The sequence below is a fragment of the Poecilia latipinna genome, unplaced genomic scaffold, assembly GCF_001443285.1.
Source record: "Poecilia latipinna isolate Pla-1442-1.1 unplaced genomic scaffold, P_latipinna-1.0 Scaffold3733, whole genome shotgun sequence".
Classification (NCBI taxonomy): domain Eukaryota; kingdom Metazoa; phylum Chordata; class Actinopteri; order Cyprinodontiformes; family Poeciliidae; genus Poecilia; species Poecilia latipinna.
The window spans coordinates 28,665-38,966 of NW_015116349.1; the positions used below are offsets into that span (position 1 = coordinate 28,665).

The 10,302-nt window shown below is 37.1% G+C and overlaps 1 protein-coding gene across 1 annotated transcript in view; it reads left to right on the forward strand.

The window, feature by feature from the left end:
- Positions 1-10,234, forward strand: part of LOC106941537 (receptor-type tyrosine-protein phosphatase-like N) — a gene marked incomplete at its 3' end in the record, with an annotated part of 25,087 nt that extends 14,853 nt beyond the window's left edge. Inside the window, exons 3-14 of the mRNA XM_015024592.1 lie at positions 3,351-3,461; positions 3,743-3,860; positions 3,957-4,104; positions 4,274-4,469; positions 6,210-6,356; positions 6,483-6,608; positions 6,750-6,784; positions 6,907-7,157; positions 7,288-7,374; positions 7,487-7,566; positions 7,732-7,796; positions 10,025-10,234. Of these exons, the coding sequence (XP_014880078.1) occupies positions 3,351-3,461; positions 3,743-3,860; positions 3,957-4,104; positions 4,274-4,469; positions 6,210-6,356; positions 6,483-6,608; positions 6,750-6,784; positions 6,907-7,157; positions 7,288-7,374; positions 7,487-7,566; positions 7,732-7,796; positions 10,025-10,234 (1,574 nt within the window). The remainder of the gene's footprint in view (positions 1-3,350; positions 3,462-3,742; positions 3,861-3,956; positions 4,105-4,273; positions 4,470-6,209; positions 6,357-6,482; positions 6,609-6,749; positions 6,785-6,906; positions 7,158-7,287; positions 7,375-7,486; positions 7,567-7,731; positions 7,797-10,024) is intronic.
- Between the last annotated feature and the right edge of the window lie 68 nt (positions 10,235-10,302).

The window sequence follows — 10,302 nt, forward strand, 5'->3', positions numbered from 1 at the left end:
TTTTTTTTTTGGATTTGATTTGACGTCACTAAATCCTCCATAAGTGAATTAAAAATTCCCTGCTGTGTGCCTTCTGTACATTCCTCCCACTACAGACAATATGAATTTTAACTGCTTGGTAAAATTCTACTGTACCATGCTTGTGGTTTTTACAAAACCTACTGAAGTTATGAGGCATATCCTCCCAATGCTGAGAGACATAACTCTGTGACACAACAATGACCAATAATTGATGGATTTCCTCTTTGGGTTGAGGAGAGAGCTTTGATCTGCACATATAATGTATCATCTTCATCTATAAATAGGTTTGCAGTGATTTGATAAAATGTTGAAAAATATACAACCTGACTGAGTTAGGGTATTGTAAGTGTCAAAAACCGAACAATATTGTATTTTAATGTAAGGTTGGCAACCCTGTTTATGGGGTTAATCCATTAACAGGATTAGCTATTCCATCGGAGAAATGGGCCAAAGTTACTAATGTCTATGCAGTAGAGGTGGGTAAAAGTTACCAAGAAGGGGGCAGAAAAAAAATAATCTATGATCTGAATCACTAAAACAATTTTTGGATTAAGACAAATTGTTCACCCTCCCATTCCCATACCGGTATAACGCTAGCAAGATCACATAACTGGTGCCTATCTATAAAGGACAATGCGCAAAAACCATTCTTCCATGGATAAGTCTCCAGTCTGCCACAGAGACATTCACAACAAATAGCCGTTTGTAAGCATACTCACAACCTAGAGAGACATAATTAACATTATGTGCATTTTGAAAAGACTGCAACACAAAAAGGCTTCGACCAGTGCAGCAAGAAAGACGAATTAAAGAAGAACATGAAACACAAACGACAGAAAGACAATCGCAACATATAAACACAACAATCTACGAACAACGTGGAACCAAAAAGGGAGAGGCAGTTAAGTAGTCATTATCCAGCTGGAACGTTTAGAGTCCAGCATTTTACCCTGCCACATGTTGATATTCAAGGCAAGGTACTTAACCTCAAGCTGCCTACTAAACTGCATTCTAGGGTGCACTCCTGTGATTCAAACAAAATCACTTGGTATATGCCTGAAAAACTGGTTATAGAAGCTCAGTCTACTTATTGTTTGGGATCTGTGTAACACAAAAAAGGGAGAGAATGGGCCTCACTTTACCGTAGCTCATCCTTTAAGCACCAGACATTTACGGACTTACAGTGACCCTTTAAACTAAACTGAACAAAGCAATTTTAACTTGCACAACAATGATTTCCTTTTCACACTGGCACTGATAAGAGCCATTAGAGTCTCCTAAGTAGAGTTCTCTTAGGCTTTTTCAATTCTGTGGTTTATCAAAAAGTAGCCTTCCAGCCATAATTGCTGTAAAATGTTTAAAAGCATTTGCTGAAACACAGCTCTCCATGTACTGGCAGTAAATATCAACAAAGCAAAAGTTAATCTTCTTAAACCAGCAACCTCCGGTTTTAGAATCAACACATACACCAATGCTGTTGTTTACCTTTATGTCCTGGAAGGAATAAAATCACATTCTGCTACGTTTCCTTGTTTCATCTCTGCTGTTGGAAAGATAAAGCATTTGTAACTTTTTTGTGATGTTTAAGCGACTTACCTTGAACTTTTTATTGTTCTTTTAAAGTGTACATTAAGGAAAGTGCATTAAGAACCTCCTCTATACATTAAGAAACTCTTTGTTCTGCTATAAAAATGAGTTGAATAGGTGTTGGCGCATACAAAGTGGTAATTTGATTAATAATACATTGAAGCACATCTAAAATATGCATAACTTGTGACCGAGAGCTAGCCATCCTTATGATACATAAACACATAGTAGCCTCTGATTTTGAAATTGAAGGAAAAGTACACTTGGTCATGAAGTCTTTTGACAAATAAATCTGAAAAGTGTGGCATGTATTTGTTTTCTGCCTCTTTTATCACAACATGAATAATTTAGCCATCAGTAAAATCATTATTATTATGCCTCTTGTTATAATTTCTGCCCATATTTATATTTTGAAATGAATTTCAACTGTGCTGCTTATTCAGTATCAACTGATATAAACCAATTAGACCTGAGAAATATAATAAAATATACAACTGATGGTAAATCTCTGGAATTTTAATATCTGCAATAAAAATAATGTCCTTCATTAAACACATCTAAAAATATCGTAAACATTGTCATTTACCACAAACAAAAATAAGCTCATAACGGTGAAGGTCAAACACATTTTCAGTACTAAAATATAAAGTGTATCTCTACCTAACATATTTTGTAGGATTGACAGCTTTTTACTGAAAAACTATAATTAGATTTTTAGACTTTCCTTCATAGAAGCATACTGACATGTACAATCATATTTATAGATTGGCTAATATCTAATTATTGCTATATTCTGTCATGTTCTCATTCAACTTTCACCGTTGCTTCCGTCATCATCAACTCCCGTCTCCATATTTTGTCTAACCATGATAGAGAAAAATCAATGTAAATTCCATCATGATTATTTAAATAGTCAAAATCTCTTACAAAAGTACAAACAAAAGCTAAACCCTGTGGGTGTGTATCGATCCTAAATTCACATTCAGGAAATCTTGGAAATCAGTCTGACCTAACTCACACCTTCTCCCTTGTGACTTTTTGCCATTCTGTTTCTGGTTATAAAACTGTCTTGTCAGCTCAGTATAAAATTACCCCCCCCCCCCCCCCCCCCCCCTCCCCCTTATCTCACTGTAGCAGATTTGGTTGTGTGCAGTTTAGCCGGTGTAGTGTCTGCAGTGACTCATCAGTGCACCAAATGAAAAAAAAAAAATCTTCTCCCTGCATTATCTTTCTTCTCACTACACTTATGATCTATATAGCGATCTTTTCTCACAGCAAAGTCTGAGAAAACTAAGATCAGTGATCAAGGGGGGAAAAAAAATCTAACAAGAGTGTCCCTACAGCTTAAAACAGCTGTTTCAGGTTTGCTAAACTGGGTTTAAAAACAGACACTGGCAGAAAAGGGCACTTGTCAAACCAACAGTGAGAATTAATGTAGATTTCTAATTTTTCAAATAATAACTGACGTGAGTAATAGATGTCCATCCATCCTTTATCTGAACGTGTATCCTTGCAGGGTCTCAGGGTGGGGAGCTGGTGCCTATCTCCAGTAGCCATTGGGCAAGAGGCACACAACCATGCGCTAAGAGCAAACTAAAGTATTTAAATAAAAAATTAAAAAAATGTTTTTAGACTATAGGAAGAAGCTGAAGTACCCTGAGAGAGCACAAGGAGAGCAAGGCGACTTGCCTTATGTCATAAGGTTTCCTTTTCTGAATGCATAATATGTGTGCGTACTCCAGATGGGTTGTTTGGTCAGTGTCGGAGCTCCAAGCAGGACCAGATCCAGTACCAGGTGACAGTTCTTGTTCTAAAGAGGATGCAGGAAGTCCTCAAACAGCTCATGCTGCAAGGTAAGACAGATCAAAAAAAGCATCAATAGTTGGGGAATATTTAGAAAAGTACAACTGGTAAAAGTCAATTTTATGTTCAGTTAGGAGAGTAGTGTTTCATAAAGTCATCCCCCAATGTTTTTGAATGATGTTAGACATAAAACCTTTCATGATATAAAAAAATAATAAAAATTATATAAATAAACATAGAAATTTTCCGCTGACATGCATCCATTTTTCACACACCCTCCTAAAGCGGATCTTTTATGGTCCTGCTTAATTTTGGTGTGTTGTGTGTGCAGGTCTGTCATGGCAAGATGACATCACCCAGTACATTTTATCAAAAGAACTGAAGAGAGTTCCCCATACCACTGCTCTCTCAAAGCCGATCTCCTCTTCACCCTCTTCTCATTCATCTCAGTGAGCACTTGTACTCAGATGCTTGATGAACAAGCTACAGTCATGCAGAGCAATGCCCATGTAACTTTTTGCCTGTGTTTCTGGACTGTTTAACAGCTCAAAACAGCACATCTCCCACCAACCCAACTCTAAGTCAGGGTCCACATCTTCTGGTAGTAAATATGTGGACTACATGTATGTTGAGCCTCCTCAGTCCCCACTGCGTATGCAAACAGCACCGTTGGACCCATACGCGTATTACCAGGTATATAAGCACGCTTGATATAAACCTGCCGAAGTTGACTGGTTTAATTTGAAGTCATAGTTTCACAGCAGTCAAACATTTAAATCTAAACTCAAGCCAAGATCAATCCTCAATGGAGCTGATTCTAATTATAAGTAATAGTTTTTTTTTTAATCTTGATCAATCACAGCACAGATACCAAGACGATGTGGAGAGATCTCTTCTGAATGGAGGAGGCGGATATGTTCGCCCCTCTTCAAGGTCTCAGGGCAGCCAGAGGGAACAAGAGCGGGACCGGCAGCTACTGCAGGAAGTTCTGTCTCTATACCTGGCGTCTGCGCAGCCGTCTTATCGGCATAGAGGGTCTGCTCCCATACCTCCTGCAGGTAAATCCATATTCATCTTAGTTATTGTTTTATATTATTATCGCTTGGCTAGGTCCGAGAGATCTTGCATTCTTGACTTGGAAATTATGTTCATTGTATTATAAATCATTGATTTTGAAAAAAAAGAAAAAAAGAACATATTCACATAGCTCTAGTCTTGTTAGATATTTTGCAAAATAATATCAAAATATCCATATTATATCCATATGATTGTTGTTCGTACTATATTTAATATTAGTTTTTTTGAGAAGGCACTGTGAATATGTGCTACACGTTTCTGGGAACTTGTAAGTGCAGTCTATAGGTGAGTCATTTCGAACCGAGCAGGTGTGTCGTGTGTGTGCGTGTGGGTGTGTGTGTGTGTGGGGGAGAGAATAACTTTTTTTTTTTTTTTTTTTAGACTGAGTGCAAGCTTAGTAACTGTGCAATCGCTTAGCATCCACTAAAATCTAAACTCATTATGAAGGAACAATCAAATATATGTTTTATATATTAGATGTTAATTGATTTTAGTAACTCAATTTAAAAAGTGAAACACATCACTTAAGTCTTTATTTATTGTAATTATGATAATTTTATGCTTACGGTTAATGGAAATATGACGTTTTAAATCAGAATATCACATCAGAACAATATAAAGAAAAGCTTTTTGATTAAGAAATGTGGGTATAATGAAAAGCATGTTTGAAGATTGTTAATTATAAAACGCAAGGAGCCTCATCAGAATGCATAATCTCACTAATTTATTGAAAATTGCAGTACATTTATATTTTACTTAAGGATTTATTTTGTGATCTTTTAAATCTTCAGTAATAGTTATTTGCTTACTGAAAATGAACTACTGTGATTCCAGCCCTTTCAACATTTTAGGAGAGCAGTACTGTTTTTTTTTTACTTTTTATTATTACTTCTTAGGCCACTTTCATCTGGCATGAATTATTTAGACCTAAAGGAACCTTTTAACTCAAAATGATGAATCTGTTGTGAAGGCACAGGATTAAAAAAACGCTGGGGAAAAAAACAAGTTTTAGATTCAGTCTTTCTGTTTACAACAGCCAATCAGAAACAATATTTTCCTTTTTCTTTAGTTGAATCTGGAAAATTTTAAAGTCAGACAAGAGAGGAGTAAATTAGCACCAATAATTTACAGCACTATAGATTGATTAAATGAATTTAGTACATGCAGATCTTTTACAATTCTCATTTTTCCCTGTTTATTAGATATATGACTTTTAGAAAGTACGCTCACTCAGCTGTATAATTAGATATGGCACGTTTTTCTTTTGTGTTTCAAGTTCCTAGTTAATAGCCCTCTTCCAGTTTTTGTAAGACCAAATATGCAATTTAATGTCAGTCAAACTGTGTTTTGATTGGCATTTCTGTAAATACAAAACACTTAAAAGAATTTGGTTACTGTCAGCACACTGCAAGTGACAGCGTCAAACTAAAAACTTTGAATGGGTGTTTTATGACGCATTTCTTAAGTTCTATTTAAAGAATAACAGCTATTTGTTTTCTAGATGGAACAGCAGAAACATGTTCGTATTAAAATGGTCAGGTATAAAAACTGATCTATAATGAGGGGAAAAGCCTTTAAGCAATTAAAATCTAACAGATCATTACTGTAGGTAACACTGTTGTTGGTGGAATTATGTTATGATTGACTATTCATGCTAAAATATCAAATAAATCACAAATACACACAATTCATTCATGACAACTTTCTGTTTTTATGTGCAGGTTTGCCTTATTATGAAGATTTAGAGATACCAGTGGACTATGTGGAAGACTACACTCTAGAGGAGAGGCTTGGTACTGCAGGAAGACAACCAAACATTCAGAATAAGAAAGCTCCGCAGGAGTCTGCTCCCCTGGTTGCAAATAATGGTGAACAAAAGGGCTTACAATTGCAGATTTTTTTTATTATTTTTTTTTTTGTAGTGTAATACCTCTAAGTAAAATCTAGCACAGTCTGCTTGCTAGCTATGTAAATGCACTGCTCTTCCATGCTAGATGGCTTGCTCCAGAGGATGTCAGGTGTCTTGCAGAAGTACAACATTGATCCCAGGGAACTCAGTCAGGAGCAACTCTACAAGCTGGCTCTCATACTGCAGCTGCTGCAAGGGCAGGACAAGACAGGTACAGCATGAAATATTTACTGTACTTCTCTCGAGTTCTGCTCCTCTTTTAAAATAAAGTAAAAGGTTCATTTTTGGGAGGCAAGCTGTATCGTGTTTTAATGAGTTAGTCTGAAACTGAGCTTTGTCTCTCTAAAAACAGACCCAAATGAGAAGGATCTCATCGCTCTTAAAGAGGTATGTCAACCGTCATATTTAGCTGTTTAGCAGTAATCGGAACATGTTATCATAAACCTTTTACACTGTTCAGCTAGATAGACTATCTGGTCTGATAGACTGGTCTCCTATCGCCTTTTTAGATGCAGTTGTTACAAAAAGAAAGTGTGTCCAAACCAGATAAGGCTGCTCCTGTTCCTGGTCCACGTGATGCTCCTGCTGCCTCCTCTGCTATAGTCCCTGATAAAGCTCTACCTAAGAGTCCCAGCATCCCCACATCTGCCTCCAAGCCTCCACAGGCTGCTCCTGCTGAAGTTGAGAAAAGCTTTAAAGAGCCCTTAGTAGAGGGTATGGAAGGCAAAGAGCAGTATGGGTACATTGTCACCAACCAAAGGTCAGCATTTGGGTTTATATCAATGTACACTTATTATTTATAATCATTTGTAGAACAAAATGGAGAACAGCTAATGCGTTAAACAAGAATACGGTACTTTAACTGGGAACTCTTTTTTTTTTTTCTGCAGTCCCCTTAGTCTGTATGATGGAGTGAAGCTTTTGCAACTTCTGGCTGAAAAAATACACCTGACAACCAGCAGCTTCATCAACATTAGGTAAGGGTGAAACAGAGTCACCATGCCAGAGGGCAACTATGTTACTTTTTCATGAGACTTCAACATGCATGCTGTTTTTTTTTGGGTTGGGGGGGCTGTTGTGCGTCACCAGTGTGGTGGGTCAGGCGCTGACTTTCCGCATCCGCCAGAATGAACACAACATGACGGCTGCAGAGGTGGCTGCCAAAGCCGGTGAGATGCACACATTCTCTCTAACACTTATGATGCATAGCCACACATACACATGGGCATTGTGCGTGGTGGGCACTTTATTCAGTCACATTTGCAGTTTTGTACTTTTCTCCAGTCTTGTTTTTGTTTTGTTTTTTGTTTGAGATGCTTTTTCCACCTCAACAGAATCTGAGAAGAACTTTCTGGAGTCTGAGACTGGCCTGAAAATCATCCAGACTGGTGTAGGAGAGGTAATTCAAACAGATGGTTAAAGAGACTGACAGAAAGTCAAACTACTTTTGACTGTTTGTTATTTTGATTCATCTATTCATTTATTTTTGTGATCACTTTAATTATTTCTAGCTATTAATGCAAAAAAAAAAAAAAAGTAAGGTCTGGCAACCCCTTTGTGTATCCACTTAGACTTTGTACACAAGCTGCATCTTATAACTCGTTTTTGTAAGTGGAGACCCAAGTTTCATTAGAGCGGAAGGTGAAATATAATAACACAATTTAAACCAATTGTCTACCTGATTTGCCTATTGTTGTACAAAATGGTAGGACTGCATCACAGAAAGCAAAAAAAAAGTGTTTATTTTAATGAGCAGGTTAAGAACTTTTCAGTGTCGCTGAGGAAGTGACTTTAAACTTAGGAATTAATAGCCATAGCAACCGTGCCACGATGACTCATACACTGCCACTGTTTGTAGGAAGTAAAAGTCTGTGAAAGGCGAAAGCAGCATCACCCTGTTATTAACAAGAACAACTGTGATTGTGGGGATTGAATTTGGAAAGCATCAGCTCCTTCCTTGAAAAGTATTCCACGTGCATTGTATACCTTAATATACATTAGGTTACATTAAGATACATAAAACATTCAATCTCAAAAATGATCTAAACCAATCTGAAAGCATGGTTTTATCTTCCTTTCTAGAAAGCTTTGCATATTGAAATAAAAAGAAGGCCAAGATTATTTATTCCCTGCATTCAAAATTCATTAAAAATCAGCACAATATTTGACGCAGGTTGCAAATGTAAATAATAACAGATAGAAGACAATTAATCTAATCAAGAATCAAATGTGATAAGAATCAAGCAATAATTAACCACTACGAAGAAAGAAGAGAAAGCGCGAAACAAATGTTTGCAGCAAATCAAAACAAAAATACTTCTAATCCATACACTACTCTTAGTTTGAAAGTGAGACAGTGTGCTTTGCATGAGGTTCGACCTTCTGTTTTAACTCTTTTTGTCAGGTGTCTTTCATGACAGTTAAATCTTAGGACTGAAATTATAATACATATTTTTGATTTAGGAACCTAGTATCAATTTTGATTGCTTAAAGCCATATTATTTAGTTCTCAACTAAACCTTGCTACACAACAAACACCAGCAGTGCATGTATTTTACCTTCAAGGACTGTTTTCCATCCCCCACTACCTTTAAAGCTGTAATGCTGTGAGTCATTTTTTTTTTCTCCTGTGTGTGTGTGTGTGCATAAATCTGCAGCCAGAGCTAGTAAGTCAAGCGACACTTTCAGAAAGCCAGTATTTCACTTGTTGCCATGGCATTTAAACTCCTCCACCTCCCACCCCTTACTCCCAGATCCCAGGTGCTATGGCAACTGTCATACAAGCATCGGTGACCTCAGTATCTGCCATTCACACAATGAGCGTCCTCCACATCTCCTACTTTTTGCATGAAAAATTAATGACAAATTAAGCATTGATGATTTGCAAAACAAGATAAGCTACTTTTCCTGCCATATTATGTATTTCATATTTTAAATCAATTTTTGCTAAAAGTAAAGTTATAAATAAGAAAAGCACTGATAATATTAAGAAAGGCGTTTTTATTCACGTTTTATATGCAACTAATCTATCGAAATTAAGCTCGACCGCAGATTTTCTTAATGCAGATTGCACGTCAAATTAATTTTAAGTCTTTTGCATTACTTTGGAAAATTATGTTTTTTTTCATTGAGATTAATAATTTGTACATAAATGTAAAATCACAGGATTTTAAAACTGTAACTGTTCCTTCTGCCTATGTAGGTTGCATATTACAAACTGTTTTACAAACAGGTGGGATGGCATTGCTTGGATAGCGTTGATGTGCGGAGCGACCCGTGGGATGGTTGGTTGGTCTTTATGGAGACGTCAGCTGTCTTTTTACTAGATTTATAGAGCACAGCACTCTGACCTTTCAGACATCTGTCGGTGAAACTCAACCTCGTTGCTCGATGAGCACACACAGCTGCCTTGTGCTGTTACAGAGAATCAAATCAATTGTGGAAACATTAGGCGACCTTTAAGTCAGAGTCATGACATAGCACAGATTCTGAAGCAGCTTGACAACTGAAGTTCAAGACAAGAAATGCAGTAACACTTATTTGATAATACTAAGTTTTCTTTAAAGTTGTACACTCTAATTTTTGCTACTTCTTTTTCTTTCTTTTTTTTTTCTTTTTTTTTCCCAGAGAACAAATGCACGAGGTCTCCCTCAGGTAATTAGGATCCCTCCAGGATCCAGTGGTACAGTCATCACCCTCGTTTCCATGGCAGTGGTCGGAGGTGTGCTCGTACTGGCAATGGGCATAGCTTGTTTCAGGCACTATGGCCATCAAGTAGCCAATGGTAAACTCGGCTTGGGGCCAGAAGGAGGAGCAGAAACACACTTTGACTACCAGGTGAGACTACAGAGAAAGTGTAAACCTAGCAGGGGTATTTTACAAATTTAAAATAGAGCATAGTAAAT